The sequence below is a fragment of the Chiroxiphia lanceolata genome, chromosome 16 (genome assembly GCF_009829145.1).
Source record: "Chiroxiphia lanceolata isolate bChiLan1 chromosome 16, bChiLan1.pri, whole genome shotgun sequence".
Taxonomy (NCBI): Eukaryota; Metazoa; Chordata; class Aves; order Passeriformes; family Pipridae; genus Chiroxiphia; species Chiroxiphia lanceolata.
In genome coordinates this window covers 1,963,444-1,983,051 of record NC_045652.1, presented here as the reverse complement: position 1 = coordinate 1,983,051, position 19,608 = coordinate 1,963,444, and the positions used below count along the sequence as shown (strand labels likewise).

The window sequence follows — 19,608 nt, the reverse complement described above, 5'->3', positions numbered from 1 at the left end:
CTTTCACTATCCCAGGTTGCTCCAAGCCCCATCCAACCTGGCCTTGAACACTTACAGGGATGGGGCATCCCATCCCTGGAAGATTAGCCATCATGAGAAGCTGGAAGAGGAGCCAGCTGACCCTACTGTTCCATCATGGGAAGACTAACTCCCCATTGTTTATCTTGGTGTGAGAGGTGTCCTACAATGAGCACGTGTAAGGAAAAGAGATTTTGAGGATGTTTAGCACTTCCTGAAAGTTTCTGGAAAGTATACAGTCTTACTGTTTTCCATGATGGATGTGGTGTGGGTTGTTTCCATATGGTGTCTAAGTTGGACCTGTTGTCTTCCAGTCACTTTGTTTTGGTTTATTATCTGCTTCTAAAGCTCAGGGAGATATCACTTTCTGCACATGTGTGCTTTTTCTACCTGTATCAAATCCAGGAAACAGAAAGACAACCATGGGAAATCTGGAACGGAGACCTGGAAAGTTTTGGCTTTCAGGAAGAAACAGATGGTACCCAAATCATTGCAAAAGAAGATGTACAAATGATTAAAGATGAGACTTGCAGTCTTGCCAGCCAGACTGAAGAAATGCCAAACCAAAAGGGAGCTGTTCTTGAAGAGTCTCTTGCAGGTTCCACAGATCACCTTGAAGAGAAAGGACTGGGTAGGAGACAGGCCAGGGAAACAGGGAACTCTTGGCTTAATACAGCATTGTCCGTGGAAGGGCTGTACAGTAAAAAAGAGAGAAAAAAGCTGATAGAGACAAAGATACTCTCCAAAACCATTCTGGAGCCATCCCCAGGCCACCCAGAGCAGGATGTCAAACCTCCCTCCTGTGGCATCAACAACAGTCTGGAAAGAATTGCAAAGGGAGAGACCTCCTCAGATGAGCATCTTGGAGAGGTGACCCATTTGTCACTGCAGGTGAGTGGCCCCAAGAACAAACTTTGGGGGGTGGGGGCACAGTGCATTGCTTGCAGAGTCCCACTAAAGCGAGGAGCTGAAGTGCCAACTTCTGCACATACAGAGGGTGTGTGTTCTGTAAGCTACCAAAAGCTGTCTCAGAGCTGTCATTGCAAGTCCATCTTGGTGGCAAAACCAATGGATCAGCAGTGTGGCTCCTGGAACCTCAGGAGAGCCAACCACAGCCTCTGTCTCTGGAAGCGCAGGAGACTCTTCTGATTCCAGGCAGACTTGGCACTAAAACAGGGACCTTTCTGGCCTTCCAGTGTCTGATCTTTCCTGTAGTGCTGGAGGTGAGAAGGTGGTTAGGATTGTTCCTGAAATCCTAAATCTCTTCCACCTAAGGCAGGTCCTTGGTTCTGTGGGATGACCAGCTTCTGTGTTAGCTGAGATGTGGCCCAGCGTGGAGAGATGGTTCTCTTCAGTACTATAGTTATAGGTCTTCCTTTATTGATTTTTGAGTTCATTAGGACTTAATCAGCACAGAGCATGACCTGATATTTCTGTTCAAAGCCTTCCATAGGTCAGAGTACAGATATTTCCTTTCCCTTTCATCTACATTCACAAAATATACTTTTTAATGTTAGAGCTGTTCCAGTACAGGCAAAGAATGCAGCTGCTTGCCTGTGTGTTAAATTGTGTTGCCTCATTGGAGGGGATCTTTTTCAGGTGGTTCTGGGTTTAATTCCCATTTCACTCCATGTAAACCAGTTGCTATATTAATTCAGGAGGCATCATTTGCCTTTCAGAACCTGTTTGATATCAGTGACTTCAATTAGCTGATGGTTTTGGTTGGGTACTGAAACCAGGCTCAGTGTGTTCTCACTTTGATTTGGAAGGTGGTTATTACTTGCCAGCTCAGCAAGGTATTTAATTTATGTCAAGTTGTTAAAACTCATATACAGTTGCTTCTTGATTCATATCAAGATTCATTTGATTTTTTCCCTTAAATTCCTTTCTATGTTAGAAATGGAATTGTGCAAATCTTAAATTCTTTTCTTCTGGACCCTGTCCAGTACCTTCCAACAGTGCTGTTCCTGGTAAGACTTGGGAGTCTAAAGCTTTAATAAAGCAGGTTAGATGATATTTTGATCTTTGTTATTATAATGGTTTGTACTTCAGCACTGTTATTGAAAGAGAAGCTTAGTTCTAACTGCATCATAATAAAATAAATGTATATATTGTCTTTCTCTTCGGACTTTTTGATAAAACAGAACTTGTGATGTAGTTCTCAGTTGTCAGTCCTTTCTTGCTGTTCCAGACCAATAAATAATGGCATTGTTGAACCAGTATTAGCTTTGTGTTGGTGAGACTTCAGCTTGTGACTCTCATCAGGCTTTTATCTTTCATCAGCTGCAGTGTGTAATGTTAGAATAGAATTAGTCAGGGTTCAGGTATGTGTGAAGATTTATTGCTCAGGAAGGACAGAGAATCTTCTCTGAAACAAGAGGGGCAGATGACAGAGGTTTTACAAGGTGAAACTGCTGGGTTTGGAATCTGCTTCTGCTTTCTAAAACCTGGGAGTGGTTATGAGAAATGCATGTTTGCTGTAGCTGTGACATCGTTGTCATGATTGACAGCCCCCTTCCTTTTAGTAAAACTCATGAGTACTTCTAAGTTCTAGTGATGATATTTCAGATGGATCTGAGTATTTTTAATTAAACTTTTCATTTCAACTGATGTTCAGAGGGGAAGCAGTCTGTTTTAAATGCATGTGGATTTGTCATGGCAGCCTGGTTCTCATACCTGAGTTAGCAGTGTGAGTGTGCCCTCAGCCAGGTGTGTGGGATTCCTAGCAATGAATGAATGATCCCATATTCACTGTGGAATAAGCAGCTGGGAGATTGCATCTGTAGCCAAGATTGCTGACTGTACCTAGGGGAATGGGAATTTACCCTAGTCAGAAGTTGGAGAGGGAGGAAAAGGCTCAGAGCCTCATCTCAAAGAATGGAAAAGCCAGAATTCCTTCTCTTCTAAGTGGCAGTGAGAAGTTCTCAGTGTTATTCAGGATCAGAATACATGTGCTTGGTCTTGGACCAGGCCATTTTTTAATCTCTTTCACTGTCTCCAGGGATTTTTTGTAGCCTATTTCAAAAGGGTTCATGCTTGTCAGTGAAAAAACCTCAGCAGAAGTAGATGAAGCAGCTGGAGAGATGCACTGTCCAAAGGGATATAATAAATCTTTCCTTTCCTTCCAGCAGTTCCTTGTGGAGCTGCTGAAAGCAAGCTGGCAGTGAAGTTAGGGATGGTCTTTTGGGAGTGAACTTTCCATCACATTTCTATTGTCTTCTTTCAGAATATTGAGAAATTGGATCTAGACAAGAATCTTGAGGAGCTGGAGCAGCAGAGAGATAACACTCATGCAGAAGTTGCTTTCTTCTCAGCAGATTGTGGTAATATTACTAAATTAATTCCAACTTTGCTGAAAGTGTATAAAAATAAATAAAACTCAGGTTCCTGTGTTTAAGTCATTCCCTGCAGCATGATTTTGAATGTTGAAATCATAGTGGGGGTTTTTAATCCCTCTAAAACATGTTTAATTAGCTTCCCTCAAGATTTCATCTGGTCTTCTTAGTCTGAAGCCAGTGCTTCATGGCCTGCCATGGCCTAAGAGTGGATCAGACAAGCTGGATGAAGGTTTGAAGGGAGTCAGAGCCAGATGCCAATAATATCTTTATCCTTCCCCTTCTGACAGGCTGTAGGAAAAGGGACAATGTGGAAATGAGGAGCAGGTGTATTGGGTGATCCCATGGCAGGAGACCACAACTGGTGATTCCTTTTGTTGCTCTTCCGTAGAGACCTTCAGGAGGAACTGTGAGCTCCTGAAAGAGCTGGAAGAGCTGTGTGCCAGGCAGTCCAGGACAGTGTCTCCTCTCTGCAGGTGGCTGCCAGCCAAGGCCTACTCCTTTCAAGAAGAGCAGGACAATAAGTAGGTCCTTTTCTGTCACATAGCCCAGGTAATCCTGGCTGCCCGTAGGGATACTGGGAACTCCCTGTCTTCTGGAGGTGCTGTTCCCTGTGGCCACTGCAGAAAGCTGATTCCATAGTTGCAATATGCTACAGGGATGTTAATGGGAAAAATTAAGACTCAGTCATTCCTATACATTTGATGATAAACACCTGAGCATTATCCATCGAGCACCACCTTTGTCTAGGCCTTACTTGAGACAAATGAGAAAGGCAGGAAAATGAGGCTGAGCTAATTATCATCCTCCACATTATTTTGTCATCCAAGCTACCAATTTCTTTTTATTGGTACTGCAATTTAGGTAAAATATACAGGATGGTTTTTTGTGGGTATCAGTGGAGATGTCAGGGCATCATGGAGGGTTCTGTGTGAAAGAAGTGGATTTTCAGGCTGTTCAGAGCAAACAACATCAGTGGTGTAGGCACAGGGGAAACAATAGTGAAAAAGCCTGTGGAGTGGAAGGTGGGAAGTATCCTCATTGCCAGAGCAGAGAGAGCCATGAAGATGATTTGCACTTTGTGTGCTCTGAAGGATGAAACAGAACTGCCAAAAGTGGCAGAGAGGAAAAGGGAGACCTTTTCTTTCACATTGAACAGCTAATTGGTACCATAACTGCCTGCCTTTGTTCTACAGAACTATTTGATGTTGTCAGATTTTGAGAACTAAATATCCCTCATCATCCTGCCTGTGATCTGTATGCCTGGGGGAAGCTGAATCTTTGAATTAAGCTTTGAAAGGTGGTGGATAGTAGACAGAAGTAGAGTTGGAATCTGTATGGTGGCCAAGCACAAAGCTCTTTTCTCAACCCAGTTTTGATCCTAATCCACACTCTGCAGGACTTCTTGTCTGGATAAGGCAGAGGACATGCTGAAATGATGTTTTCTGTATGCAGGGATGTTGCCTTGCCATCATCCTCACTAAGTTCTCTAAGAAAGAACATAAGATTACAGAGCCTGCCAGAGCCTGCAACTGTGTACTTAGACTTAAGAGATGATGAACCACAGAACTCAGTGACATTCCCTGAAGAAGAACAAAGGTAAAGCCTGGATTTATACCACTTTATTGGTAGTGAGAAATAAGTAACAAAAAGTGGGAAACTGAAACCTCCTCTCTGCACTGCATGGTTGTGAAATGTAACTTTAAAACTGGTCTTTTCTTCCACACTCTGTCATCAAAAGAAACCTTGTAGTTAATAAACAGCTAATAGATAAGAAACGGGTAACACATTTTGATCTGGTTGCTTGAATATTTTAATTTTTTTGCTAGAGTAATAGTGTGAAGAACTATCCATAACACCTGGAGTTCTTCTCTGAAAGTCTCTACCTTTTTCTAATTTTCTAAATTTGTATTATATGTATATTTCATATATATATTCAATATAATTGACGAAGAGCCAACACCCATTTGGAACAGAGTTAACTCATGTGGTCTGATTTGTTTTACAAGTTCAAGTGACAGCTCCACCGAAGAAGAAGAAGAAACTGTGACAATTAAGGATGAAGCAGAAAGCAGAATGTAAGATTCTTTACCATGACCCCAGGTCAAGTGATAGGATGTTGATTCTTTCTGGAACTAAAATAATTGCCCTAACAGTGATTCGAGTGAAAGCTGAAGTACTGAAATATCTCCATTTCTGGTCTTCACAGCAAAAAAGCCCAATAATGAAAGTGTTTGTCTGGCCCCAGGAAATCACTTTTTCTGTTGCATGGTAAAGGTACCAAAGGTAGAAAACAGTTGTTGATCCTCGAGGCAGTGCAGCCCTTGCACCTGTACGGCTGTGTGGAACAAGTCAAAACTCAACTGGAGTAGCCCTGGGTGGCTGGGAAATGGGACTCTTTCTCCAGACCTGATTGAGTGACACAAGAACTGTCCTTTAAATGACTCACAGTCAGTCTTTGAAAATGTTGTAGGGAGTTGACTCAGACAAACCTTTATTTTTTAGAAAAAATAAGCCAGGCTAGAATAGATAGAAATTAAAAGAGGATGTTGAATACATTGTGTGGGCAGGGATGCTCCCAGTTCTCCTTAATTGGAGGGGGAAGGGGAAAGAGTGTGATGGATGGAATCCTAAACTGTAAATTCCTCAATAGGCACAGATGTCAGCCTTTTCCTGTTACTAAACTCAGGGCTTGATTCATACCCATAAGTTATGAGACATTTGTTTAATGTGAAGCAGAGATGTCAAACCTTAAGGATCCTCCTGCATTTATGCTGTGGATTCATTTCAAAGTCTGCTGTGTGTAAGTTCACATGACAGCAGTGCAGAGGACCAGCAGGACACATGTATTGTTGTGCCAGCCAATTACACTTTTTTTCTAATGGTCTGAAAGAAGAAATGATTTGACAAGGAGCAGAGCCTGAACAATATCATTTAGGACATCTAATCCAAAATCCAAAAGGCAGGGATGAGGTGATGCTTGGGGAACTCTCCCTGGCACTGACTCAGATTCAGCAGTTGCATCAGTGTAAATCGAGTGATGGAGAGCAGAGCTCAGCTGGTTGGATTTTGATTTGCTTTAATGTTGCTTAAGAACATACACAACTCAAATGCCTGGCAAATATTGCTCAGTTCTGTTTGTAAATAAGGAAATCTTCTTGGTCTCAGCAGGGCAAGATTCTGATTTCATTCACAAGGGGTCAATGCCATTTTCACTCTTCTCTGGATGGAATTATTAAATATATTATTAAATTATTAAATTATTAAATATATTCTATGTATTCTAGTAGTACAATATACCTACGATGCTGAGTGCTCATACACACCACCAACCTACAGCATTACTGTCCAACCCAAACCAATGGCTGCTCAGGCTGTGTATTCTTCAGGTACAACTAAAATAAGGTGTTTTATTTGCTCATAATCACCAGATGAGGTACAAACTGATTTTAGCAGGTGACTTGGGAACAGAACTGCAAAATCACCATATCTGCCCACTATGTCATGACCAGACTTTCCACAACAGAATATATCACAATAATGTAATTGCTGACAGTTTAGCAGCCTCGTTAACTTGGAGGAGACATTGGTTAAGCCAAACACTCAGAAACTTTTCTTCTGTATGTATTTGAATCCCAACCCCTGTATCCAAAGGGGACAAAAATCTGTAGGCTCTGATTTCCATGCCAACGATACATTTGTTGAGGGTTCTTTTAGAAGGTGTGTGTTGTCCCTGAAATGCAGAAGAGGTAAATAAATTGGCATTAAGATAAATTCTGTGTTCTGTCTCTGTGGTGTTTTGTGTCACCTGAGTGTGTTGCTGCTATTACCAACAGTTATCATTCCTGTAGATGCCCAGCCCTTGTTTTGTAGCTGTTACTCATATGAGAAGTTCCTCAGAGATTGAATTTATTCATATAATGCTTTGTCTTGCATTAAATCAGGGTTTTATTTCCTTTTATAGGAGGAATTGCTCAGGGAAAAGCCTGTTACTGCAACAACTCCGAGCAGCCCGTAAGGAGACCTCAGAGCTTCTTTGTAAAGCATCTACTCCAACTGAAAAACTGGATCCAGAAAGTCTGGAAGACAGAGGTTCCTCTAGTATAAGTCAAACCCAATATTGTAAAGTGAAACAAGAGACAAATAAGGTGGTTCCCAGGGAACTAATGAGATTGGAACCAGAGAAGAAAAGTCCCCCTTTGTCAAGCTGTGGGGACAATGAAGCTGACATAGAAAAAGGAAACAAAATGGAAGCTGAGAAGGTTCAGAATTCAGGAAATGTTCCAGAGTGTCCTCTAACTACAACAGAATTGCCAAGGTATCCCACAGGAAAAGTCATCAGTGGTTTTGATTGTTGCCTAATTGTCCAAGATTAAAGAACATTACTTATCTGGTCTGTGAGCTGGAGCAAAAGGGTGTCTGGTTTTGTTACCTGAAAAACAACAGTCCTGGCAGCTCCTGCTGCAAGCTTTAGAGGAAGCCTGAGTGGATCAGTGAAGTGCCCTGGGATTAGTTGTGCTATGGCACTTCTGACATTGTAAATTTAGCCTTTTTCTTTAGTTTTTATTCTGTAGGAGAATAACAATATTGGTTTCCTTTATTAACAAGAGCACTGAGGTTTCATAAGCACAGCATCCTAGAAAATAGGTCTGGAAGAGTCAATCTCCCTTTACCAATACAGAGTGAGGTAAAATCTAATCCTTTCCTGGCAGATCTTTATTTAACTTGGTCTTGAAATCCTCAATGGTGAGGATTCCTTGACTCCCAGGTAGTACATTTTGCTACTTAATTATCTCTACAGTTGTAAAGGTTTTCCTTAAATTATCCTCTCTCTAATTTAAGCTTGTTTTTTTTGTGTTCCTGGAAGGAATGGGAAATGGTTTATTTCTGTTTCTCAATATCAAACACCTTTTACAAACTGGAAGATGTATCAGCCTCCCCTTGTAACATTTTCTTCCAAACAAAGGAATTCTGACACTCTGCCATCAAGGAAAATGCAAGACCTTGGAGGGACAAAGTACACCCATGAGGAATACCAAAGGAATACCTTGAAAAGCTTTAAAAAGTAGAAATAAGAGTGATATAAGTTGAGGAAATAGCAGAGTTATTTGGGCCTCTGCCTCCTTGGGCTTAGTTTAATGTTGTGTATTCTGCAGAAGGTCTGATTTTAAAGTGAAATCAGGTGGTTGCCTTGTGCACCTGCCCAGCTGTTTGGGAGAGCTCCATTATACTGACTTTTCAAAGGTTATATTCTGCCTGCTATTTTCAGACTGAAATGACTTTGACACATGAGCCCTGGAAGGAATCAGGATGTGCCTGCTCTGGAGACTGGGACTGGTTCAGAGTTAAACAGTTGCCGGCCCTACCACTTAAACACCTCAGCTCCTGTGTACTTGCTTTAAATGGCAGATGGTTGGTTGCAGGGTTTTTTCCTCTATGGAATTCCTGACATTAAAGCTCATTGCTTCCATCAGGAGTATAAAACTCCATTTTGGCTACTTGTTAACCTGCCACAGAGATGGGAGCCCACAGCTAGGCAAGGAGCTGGGTTAGTTTTTGTCCAAGTAGTAGCTCACAATGATTTTAACTGATTTCAGTTTTCTTTCTTGCTATTCTCATTATTTTTGGGGTGCCTGGGGCTGGAAGAACTCAGAAGAAATTGAACTCCATGGCAGAGGAAATCTTCCTGCAGGCATCGAAACGTAGAAAGATGGAAAGTCAGGGAAACTTGTCACTGTCCTATCCTATAGCAGATAGGGAAGGAATTGGGGTTAGACTGAGAATTTTGGTGTGGAGATGGGGAGTGAAACGTCACAAACACGTCTCTGTTTAAAGGAATTTTGATCTCCAAATAGATCATCACCACTTATCAGAGGTTTGAGCTCTGCTCCTTTGCTTTGAGGTTGGGTGTTTTTCTCAGAGAGACAATTTCATCCAGTGACAAATTCTTGTGGCCCCCCACAACCACCTGAAAATCTTTCTAAATCTATTTTAGCCTTTCATGTCATGTTTGACTCTCAAGTGTGTGGTATAAATACAAGAAAAAAAAAAAGAAATGCAAACAGATGAGCAAGTGGCTTTTTCTCCCAAGTGAAAAGCTTAAGCAAAGCAGAATCTCTATGTTTTTCAGGACACAAGAAAGTGAAAGAGAGCTATCCCAAAAAGAAGAGCAGATGAAAGAGAGACAGAGGAGACTCAGGTTCCAGGAGCAGCTGGAGGGATTGCAGCCTCAGCAGTCAGTGTCTGGGAAGCAGCCCATGGCAGAGAACACCCCAGTTCTGTTCCACATGGTCAGTGGCTGCCCCTGCCTTTCACAGTGGCTTCCTGGCTACGGGCAAGTGTGATCCTAGAGCAAAAAGTAATTTTCATTGCATTATTTAAAATCTGTTTGTTATGGAGCACCATTACCTGATGAGATGAGCAGTTCCACAGCTCTTCTCTCACACTAATTGTATTTTTTCCACTTTCCTGTGCAGGGAGTGCTCCTCATGCAGCTGCCCACGAGTTTTAACCTGTCACAATATAGCAGGAGCCCAGCTTGCTGAAATCGGTGTGCTCAGTGTCATCTACTTCATGGGAACCAGGCTTTCCCACAGGATTTTTCATAACTTTTTCTAAAAAAGTGAAATATTTTTACTGTCATACTCCTAAAGCAAAGCTTATGCTGAGTCCTGTCTGGTTGTCTGCCCCCAGCAGCTTTATAGGTCAATTTAGTGGGTAGGTTTCGAGGACTGTGAATTTAATAATAGATTTTGCTCCTGATTAAGGGAGTATGAAATTATCCTGATTTTTCCCAAAGCCTAAAATAAGGCTTGGAGGACAGGGCTGGTTTTCCTTCTGAGAAGGTTTGCATATGTCTTGTTGGAATAAGATGGTCTTTAAGGTCCCTTCCAACCCAAGTCATTCCATGATGCTGTGACATGCAGTCCTGCTTCATCCTTTCACTGAGTTCACTGAACACAGGGGCAGCTGAGAAGGTCAGAGGAGATGAGAAACTCCAGAATTTGTCCATAATGATTTATTTGGGCTGATAGCAATAACAAAGCTCTTCTGTCAGTACAAAAATTGAAAGACCTTACAACCCTAAATTGGGGGCTGGACCGTTCAGGTTTGTTTTGTAACTTGACTACTGTGTTTCTGGAGATTTGAAAGCTCATTTTATTTAACACTGGCTTAATCACTGATGAGGAGTAAAGGACTAACAAACTGCCAGCTGACTTTCCCTCCACCAGCCTGCTTTGACAAGGTCAGGGCACTGCCCAGAGCTCTGTTTTGGGGGTGTAAGGTTGTGGATCCTTCAGCCTCTTGCTGCTGTCAGGTACCACCCAGTTCCAGTTAGCCCTTATTAAGATGCAGACACTTACTTGCTCATCAGAAATCTACTTGAGCCTTGCTATCTCATTCCTGACAATGCACCAAGTAATGCGGAATTATTCTGTATCGTGGTCATTTCCCATATTTGCTGTGCTGAAGCCAATAAAATGAAGAGAACAGCTTGGTAATGGGGTTTCTCTGGAGTGCAGCTCAGGGTGTGGCTCTGCTGTAGCTGAATGGCAGTGGAAATATGCCCCTGATAGATTTGGTGATGCTCCTGCCAGCCGGTCATGGCAGTAGGATGTGGGCATTGCTGCCCAGGGTTTACAGCCTTCTGCTGCCCATGGAAGCTGCTCTCAGCACCTAAAGGGAGAGAGAGGGACTTTTATACAGGCAGAGGGTGACAGGACAAGATGCAGGGGTTTTGAACTGCCAGAGGGCAGGGTTAGATGGGATATTGGGAAGAAATTCTCCCCTGTGAGGGTGGTGAGGCCCTGGCACAGGTTGCCCAGAGAAGCTGTGGCTGCCCCATCCCTGGAAGTGTCCAAGGCCAGGTTGGATGGGGCTTGGAGCAACCTGGGCTAGTGGAAGGTGGGACAAGACTTCTAAGGTCTCTTCCAACCCAAACCACTCCATGATTCTAAATTAACTTCCAGCCTGCCTGGGGGAAGCCTCTGCCTGACCTCCCGAGGCACTGCCGGGCAAAACAAGCCAGCACAACCTGGAATAACTCTGTCCTGTGGGCAACTTTGCTCTTAGTTCTGCTTTAGGAATATTCATTAGTAAAATTAAGAATGAAAAATGTGTCAACATCATGTATCAAATGTAACAGTCCTTTATAAGATCACTTGAAATCCCCCTTGATAGCAGCTTTTTTTTTTTTATTAGAACAGGGTTTTTTTTTCTTTCTTTTTTTCTGAACATAGAAAAACTTGAATGTTTTGACATTTAAAACTAAAGAAGCTATAATTTGGCAGCTATGTCTCAGTGAAAATATCTAATATCTATATATAAACATGTATATTCAAAGAACAAGCCCCAGTATTTGACAGAGTAGCACACTTTCAAATTTGTTTTGTAAGTCCTTTGTTTTGGCAGTGATAGATGTTGAGATCTGGAACACTTGTCATAGTTTCCAGAATTCCTCTGACCATTTATAATGTACATAAATTATTGAATTGAATAATAATCAGAGAGAAAGTTTAGAAACTCTGCAATTACTGTAGCTGAGATGCTGAAAAAGACTAGCAAAGGAAATTTAAAAAGCTGCATTAGGGTTACATTAGAGTTCTTGTCTAAAATATAAAAGCAGTGAAACTCAGATTTAATGTGCTCTGGTTTTTTTCTTAACCTAGTTCAGTCAGACTCTGTCCTCAGCTTCACTTTGAGAGTCAGTGTTGGGGATAACACTTTCCAAACAGTACAGGTAACTTGGGAGACTGAGAACTAACTTCCAGGACCACTTGAGCTCCTGAGGAAGGGGCTGAGATCCAGTGTATTTTCAGGTTATGCAGGTACCAAGTTTCCTGGGAAATCATTGGGTTCATTCTAAGAATTCTGCCTGTCACATCTGTGTCTTTAGGTATCAATACTTTTGCCATCTGTCCCACCTCTTTGTTTTAAAAATAATGCATGGAAGAACCTGTATTTTTTAATGGTTTAGTTTTTTTCTGCTCCCCTTCACCAGGCAAACTTTCAGTGAAATTTAAGACTGGCATGAGTTGATCTCTTCTGAAACTGGGCCCCTTGACCACATTTGAATCTTTGGACCTATTTCAGTTCCAACATTTGGATCTTTGGATCTCATTCAGAACTGATGTGAGCCCAGTGAAAGGCAGCAGAGTGGTGATGTGATCCTTGTTGTAAGGTCAGGATGAATTAACAGCTTAGAGTAACACGCCCAGGGTTTGTCTCAGTGTTTGAGCAGAGTGTTATTGATGAGGGAGGGAGAAGGAAAGCTGCACAGTACGTAAACCAGTTAAATAGGGATGTAAATGAAATGGGTTTGATCTGTCACTTCATTCATCTTGCTTATTATGATGGAGTAACTTTGTACTGATGTTGTTTTCCATATTACATTCCCATTAGGTGGGATCCAGATAATAGCTTTTACTTTTGCCAGGCTCGTAACTGAGATTTATGTCTGGGAGCAGCACAAGCGGGTTACTCTAGGAATTGTAGAATCCCAGAATAGTTTGGGATGGAAGGGACCTTAAAGCTCACCTTGTTCCACCCCCATGGGCAGGGACACCTTTCACTAGCCCAGGTTGCTCCAAGCCTTGTCCACCCTGGCCTTGAACACTTCCAGGGATCCAGGGGCAGCCGCAGCTTCTCTGGGCAACCTGTGCCAGGGCCTCCCCACCCTCACAGGGATTAATTTCTTCCTAATATCCACTCTTACCCTGTCCTGCCTTTAGGGAAGACAAAGCAGGAACTGGAGGTGAGAGCAGGGCAGGGGCCTCACCAGCAAGGAGTGCTGTCCCACAGTCCCCAGACGAGGAGCAGAGCAGCTCCATTTGAGGGTGGCCAGTTGGGAAGTCTGTGGGAATGAGGTAGGCCAAGATCAATGCCAGAAAGCCAACCCAGGGACAGGAGTGGGTCCAGGGACAGGACATGTGGTCAGCCAGTGCAGGGATGCCCCAGGGTGTCTGTAGGGATGAAGCCAGTCAATGAAGGGTCAGTTCAGGTGAGTGAGGTGCCAGGCAGAGGTAGAGCTGCAGTGTAGCTTGACAAGGACCAAGGGAAATGTCTCAGCTGAAATGCAGAATCATAGAATATGCTGAGTTGGAAAGGACCCACAAGGATCATTGAGTCCAACTCCTGCCCCTGCCCAGGACACCCCAACAATCCCACCATGTCCCTGAGAGCGTTGTCCAAACCCTCCTGGAGCTCTGTCAGCCTTGGGGCTGTGCCCACTGCCCTGGGGAGCCTGGTCAGTGCCCAGCCAGCCTCTGGGGGAAGAACCTTTTCCTGAGACCCTGCCCTGACACAGCTCCAGCCATTCTCTGGGTGCTGTCCCTGGTCCCCCCAGAGCAGAGCTCAGTCCCTGCCCCCCCTCCTCTACCCCTCCTCAGGAAGTTGGAACTGCAGTGAGGTCTCCCCTCAGTCTCCTCCAGCTGAACACACCAAGTGCCCTCAGTGTCCTCACAAGGCTTCAAATCAAGGCCCTTCCCCATCTTCCTTGCCCTCCTTTGGACACTCTCTAATGGCCTCATATCTTTCCTATGCTGTGGTGCCCCAAACTGCCCCAATGTTGAGGTGAGGCCACCCCAGGGCAGAGCAGAGCGGGACAATCCCCTCCCTCACCCAGCCTGGTGCCTGCTGTCCCAGGAGGACACGGCTGGCCCTCCTGACTGCCAGGGTACTGTTGGCTCATATTCAACTTGCCATTGACCAGGACCCCCAAGTCCCTTTCTGTGGCAGCTCCTGAGCAAAGGGGGACGGGCCCAGCAGCTTCACACAGTTCCTTCCACAGCAGCCCCACACGACACACGTGAGCTGCTGTCAGCTCTGGCCTCGAACCCAGGCAGCCAAACCCCTGCAGGGGGTGGTGCTCATGGCCCTGCCACTTTTCCAGCTTTGGAATTCATCTAACAGGGAACAACTAGCATTTCGCTTGTATTAAGCTCTTTTATTATTGGGACAAAGTGGGTGTTTTCAGCAGGGCTTCACCTTGGTTGTCTTTTTATTGCTTTATCATTGTTTTATATGGCAGAACAAGATAACGTCGTTTGAAAGCTATTAGGAACCATCTTGTAACCAGTCCCTTATAAACACTGTTTTATCTGCCTTGCACAGCCAAACTGTTTGGGAAATGAATGTGTTGACTCATTCTGAGGCATCTCATTTTTCTTGGCATACACAATCACTTTGGCCAACCTTGTATTAGTAATTGTATTACCATAATCCTCATCTCCTTGCAGCTCAGCCTTACAACTGGCTTACAAAACAAAAACATCCAGGCACAACCAAGTCATTCTGCCTTAACAAATAGATTATGTGAATACTTTCCTTTCCAGGCAGTAAACACAGACTCCAAAACCTTTCTGTCCAAATCAGTAGGTTCTTTATGTTAATACAGCATTGACTCAGCTTACTGATGTCAGGTAGAATTCTCAACCACAAGATTTTCTACTTGAATTCCCACAGAATTAACACTCTACTATGGTCAAAATCTTCCTGCCCTTTTTATGGCCTTATTCTCTCTTTGATATCTCTTTGTGGGAAAATCTGTGACAAAATCCATATTTACCACCAAGAGTCGTGCTGAAGTTCTGTATGTTTAGTAACTGGGAAAGTAAGGATTGATTTCCAAAACTTGTAGAAGTATTTTTAGTTCAATTGGTGGCCCCGTAAGTTATTTTTATTGAGGAGGTGCCTTGATCTGCACAGTTGTCAGTAAAATGCTTTTGATTCTTTACCTGCCTTACTAAAATAGGTGCCTCTGTTGCTATTCTATGGGTGTTTTGATCTTTTTAAGGCAATAGTGCTGACATCAACATTGGAAATTGCCCTTTTCTTACATCTTTGGGTTGTTCAAGGACATTGTGGATCTCAGGATCCCAAACCAGCAGTTTACCAGCTGGACCACAGCACTTGGGCATCTCAGCAGCTCACATGACTGCACTTAGGTGATGTCCTAAGCAGTATTTAAAAATATACCCTTTTTATTGCTGAGTGGAAAATGCGTAAAGGAAAAGGACTGTAAGAAACTGAAATTAATGTCTCAGTATAAAGAATGTACAAAGGGCTGATGAACCAGTTATGAAGGAATAGGTTTTATGCCACTGCTGTATAGAAATGCCAGTTCATCCCCCAAAATGTGTTGCAATACACAGATTTAGAGAGGGTGAGGAAATCCATTAAATCCCATTACTGTTATAATGGGTTTGTGACACAGTAGTTGAATTTTTGTATATCTGTATAACTCCAAAACTGATCCTGGTTGTATAAATCACCTGTGACCAGATGTTTTCATTGACACTGAACCAAAGCTATGTTTGCACGAGTGCAAAAGTAATTAAAACAGCATTTAGCATGTACTATTACTTTAATATAGATTATAAAAGGCTGCTAATTGAAAATATCACCAAATATTTCCTACACTAAATCATCAGGAATCAGAGCTGAGTTTGGGTTGTGCTTGGCTCCCAGTTTTCTCCCTCCTGGCCTGTCACCAGGGTTGTGGCCACAGTGCTGTGCCCAACAGCCAGCAGATGGCCCCTGAATTCCTCCTTTTTCTTACAGCAAGGTACTTAATGAGTTCCTGAAACAAGATTAAAATCTCTTGTACTTAATGAACCTGCTGCCTCGACTCAAGAAATGCTTAAAAATAAACTAAGGCAATTAGAGATGGAGTTAAAGTTAGCACGCAGAGACAGGAGGCCAAGACTCCTGTTTGTACCACTAGTCCAGCACAGAGGATTCGGAATAAGGTGGAAGTTCCCAAGAAAATGTTTTTCCAGCATGTTAGCTGGCACAGAGCCTGTGTCTCTGGCCTCCTCTTCATCTGCCCACTTGGTGCCAGGGAAAGCAAAGGGGGTAGGATTTCCTGGCACAGAGCTTCATCCTTCTCTGGGTGGATGTGGCTGGTTCTGGTGTCCTTGGCTGCACAAGCCAGAGGGTTGAGGCCTCGGCGTGGCTCGGGATGGCACGGATCTAGCCTAAGGATTTGCCTTAATAAGCAAAGCAGAGGATCTAGGCCTTACATGTCTGTGTTATAAACAACTCCCTCTGCACAGGCAGAGCTTGCTCTCCATGCTCCCTGAGTCAGGAATGTTATGGAATGTGTGCTGGGCACTCTTAGGACAGGCTGTACTTAACGTCCTGGTGTGCTTTACATCACTAGTTCTGCTCACACAGCCAGAGCAGGTCAAAGTGCCATACAGAAATGCTGCTTTGCTAACCTGGTGACTGCTTTAATAGGTTTTTCAGCCAAATTTTTTTATAAATGCCCAGAATCAGGAAACTCTCCTGTCCTGAATGCCACAGGACCACCCAAAAGCTATGGAGAACCTTGCATGTGAACTGCTGCCTGAAGTCCCAGTCTGGTGGTTCACAGGGGCTCCTACTTTTGGGCACTGCACTTTCCAGCTGTGGAACCAACTGAACAGTCAGGTCTTTACAAAGCAGTGAGTGCTTCCAGTGCTGTTTCTCTGACTGGAATTGGAAGACGCCCCAGGACAGTGGGAAATACTTAATCCTTTATATTTCTCGGCATATCTTGGAAATGATTAAAATTAGTTTAGGCTTATTCTTCAATATACTTATGCATGATCTTGACAGATGGGAACATTGGTTGCTGTTGCTTAAGGGAAAGGTTAATATAAGTATAAGGAATTTAGTTTCCAGGATTACATGCATGAACTTGCTGCCAGTAGAGGTCCTGAATACTCCTCCTTTCACATTAGGAGGATGTTCAGATTAAACTTGAAGAGAAGACAATAATGTAAAACATCCATGGGCTAAATTCTAATCCTGATTTAGAAGTAGGCAGGAGAATGGAAAACCATTTCTATGCTTTTTGTCTTACCAGGTCTTGCTCTTTGACAGGCCCTGTGTTTGTTGGCAGAAGGAGTAGCTGCCCTGAGTTTGCAATGTGTATGAACAAGTGCCAGTCACTGTAATTATACAGAGAAATACTTTCTGCCATGAATCTCTCTCTTGGAATCAAAATAGAATTCACAACTCCTGGCCTTACCTCAGGGCTGTGATCATTGATGCTATTTGTAGATGAAAGGAGGCTGATTCTGCCCCTCTGTTTCTCAAAGGGTATGTACAGACTTGCCTGACACACCACACTGCTATTAAAGAACCTGTATAATTTGAACTGGATTCCTGCTTTTCCTCATGCCTTCTTGTTTAGCATTGACTTAAGATGGGCTCGTGTTCCAAATCTTAGCACACTGGGGGGTAAGCTTGGTCACAACTTGTAAACACATTATTACCCAAATACTCATTACAGAGCATTATTCTCAGTGGCAGGGAATGGAATTCTGGGCTTTATCTGAGATTATGAAGTGGAAGAATCATGCAGTTACTTTTCTTTTGCAAACACTGAGCTCAGTCCAGCTCTTGTGCCAACCTGGAGTTCCCACAGGCTTCAGGGGACACTGTAAGCACTTAGCACTTCTCAGGATCACCAACCCTAAATTCACAGGTCTGAGGGGGTTACCTGAAGGGTATTTTGTAGCTGGAGGGAAGCTCACGGAGCCTGGGACAAGCTGGACACAGTCCATTTAAACTGGAAGCTGACAGGCTGAAAAACAAGGCACTTTAGCTCTGCTGTCACTTCCTGATAAAGCAGCCGAGCATAATTTCCTTCCCCACACCCCTGATTTTCCTTTATTTCTGTGGGGATTTCCATAGAGAATCAGGGGAAATACATGAAAAGATAAATAAATGGGAAGACTGCAAAAAAAAAAAAAAAATGAGGCATTACCCAAGTTGGTAAGTATATGTTGAGTCATAGAATCAATCACAGAATGGTTTGGGTTGGAGAGGACCTTAGAGATCACTTCATTCCAACCCTCTGCCATGGGCAGGGAACGGGGAATCTCCTGGAGTACCAAACCAGAGCCATTTCAGTTGGATTTCAAGCCAGCTTGGAGCATGTGCCAAATCCCAGCCTAGATTTCGGATGGCTGAGGACCAATTCCATGCTCTGTCACAGCATTTCTGAGTGACCATGGACAATTCCCTTCTCTGCTAGAAATTGTGGCATATTTTATTTGGGAGGCAGTTTAGAATCATTTGAAGAACAAGATTGTGGAAGATGCAGACAAGATATTACTGTTTGGGTTTTAGAGGCTGTGACACTGTTTCAGGAGTGTAAAGAAAGAGAACAGATTTCTGAAAGTTTGTTGATAATCTTACACTCCTCCTCTTCAGTGTGCTTTACAGGCTTTTGATAATTAATCCAGCTAGGCAAGGGACTAGGATAAGGGAATATTATCCTCACTTTGCAGTTCCACAGAGAAATACTTCATGCCAGAGCTGAGCACAAGACTGGGAATCAGGATCTTGTGCTCACATGAAATGTGCAAGTAATTAAACGTCCTTTACTCATTTCAGCTGCTTCTCATTAACCAGGAGTATAAACTCATTAGAGGAGGAACTTTTTGTTACATGTGCTCAGAACACTGGCACAATGAGGCTGTGAATTCTTCTGAGCCTCTCCAAGTATTACTGGAGTGTAAACACCAATCATGGAAAAGGCACTTCTCATTTTTAATGATTGTGTCTCAGAAAGCAAACAGTGTTCAGTGCTACTTTGATTTAAATTTTAGTGCAGTTTTCAGGCCTTTGTTTACCTGGGTTGAGCCTTTATCAGGAAATCTTTACACTTCTAAAAAATAAAGAAGAAATTGTATGTAAAAAAACCAAAAAAGCTGTTTGTTACCAGTTATTTGATGGGTTTTTAGCTGAATTCAAACTTGTTGAGTTTCAGCCAAAAACACTCTGTGCCTGTGTGATCCTGATCCATACTATGGGCCAGATCCTGACCTCCCATGGAAGAGGGTTTATCCATATCTTTGATAGCACAGATGAATTGTTAACTCCAGGGAAGCAGCTCAGAATTCCCTTGTGTGGCACAGAGCAGTGGAATTCACATCTCCCTGTTGCCTTTGGTTGTGCTGAGAGGGTTTATAGAGAGAATGAAGAGGGATTTTCGTTGCAGTGTTGTGGTGGCAATAAAACTACTTCAGGGTTGCCCATGCTCAGCTGGCAGCAACACAAAAGGTGTGCCCAGTGGATTCTGCTGTCCTTGGTTCCTGTGGCAGGCAGAGCTCAGCTCCTTCCATGTCTCACTGCACTCCTGAGTTCAGGAATTTCTGGTGACAAGCCAATGTTTCTCTTTGTCACTTGCCCTCTTTGTGCTCCAGCAGAGACACTCTCTAGCTTAGCACACTCGTGCTGCCAGAGATGGAGAAGTGGCTTC

The 19,608-nt window shown here is 43.2% G+C and overlaps 1 protein-coding gene across 8 annotated transcripts in view; it reads left to right on the top strand.

Moving 5' to 3' along the window:
* Positions 1 to 19,608, top strand: part of C16H16orf71 (chromosome 16 C16orf71 homolog) — a 93,066-nt gene that overhangs the window by 6,451 nt on the left and 67,007 nt on the right. For 6 of the 8 annotated variants that reach the window (XM_032704144.1, XM_032704150.1, XM_032704148.1 and 3 more), the window contains exons 4-11: positions 415 to 909; positions 1,065 to 1,241; positions 3,245 to 3,341; positions 3,745 to 3,877; positions 4,809 to 4,952; positions 5,363 to 5,431; positions 7,318 to 7,671; positions 9,466 to 9,643. In XM_032704144.1, the coding sequence (XP_032560035.1) occupies positions 415 to 909; positions 1,065 to 1,241; positions 3,245 to 3,341; positions 3,745 to 3,877; positions 4,809 to 4,952; positions 5,363 to 5,431; positions 7,318 to 7,671; positions 9,466 to 9,643 (1,647 nt within the window). The remainder of the gene's footprint in view (positions 1 to 414; positions 910 to 1,064; positions 1,242 to 3,244; positions 3,342 to 3,744; positions 3,878 to 4,808; positions 4,953 to 5,362; positions 5,432 to 7,317; positions 7,672 to 9,465; positions 9,644 to 19,608) is intronic. The other 2 variants (XM_032704149.1, XM_032704151.1) reach the window with 2 other exon arrangements.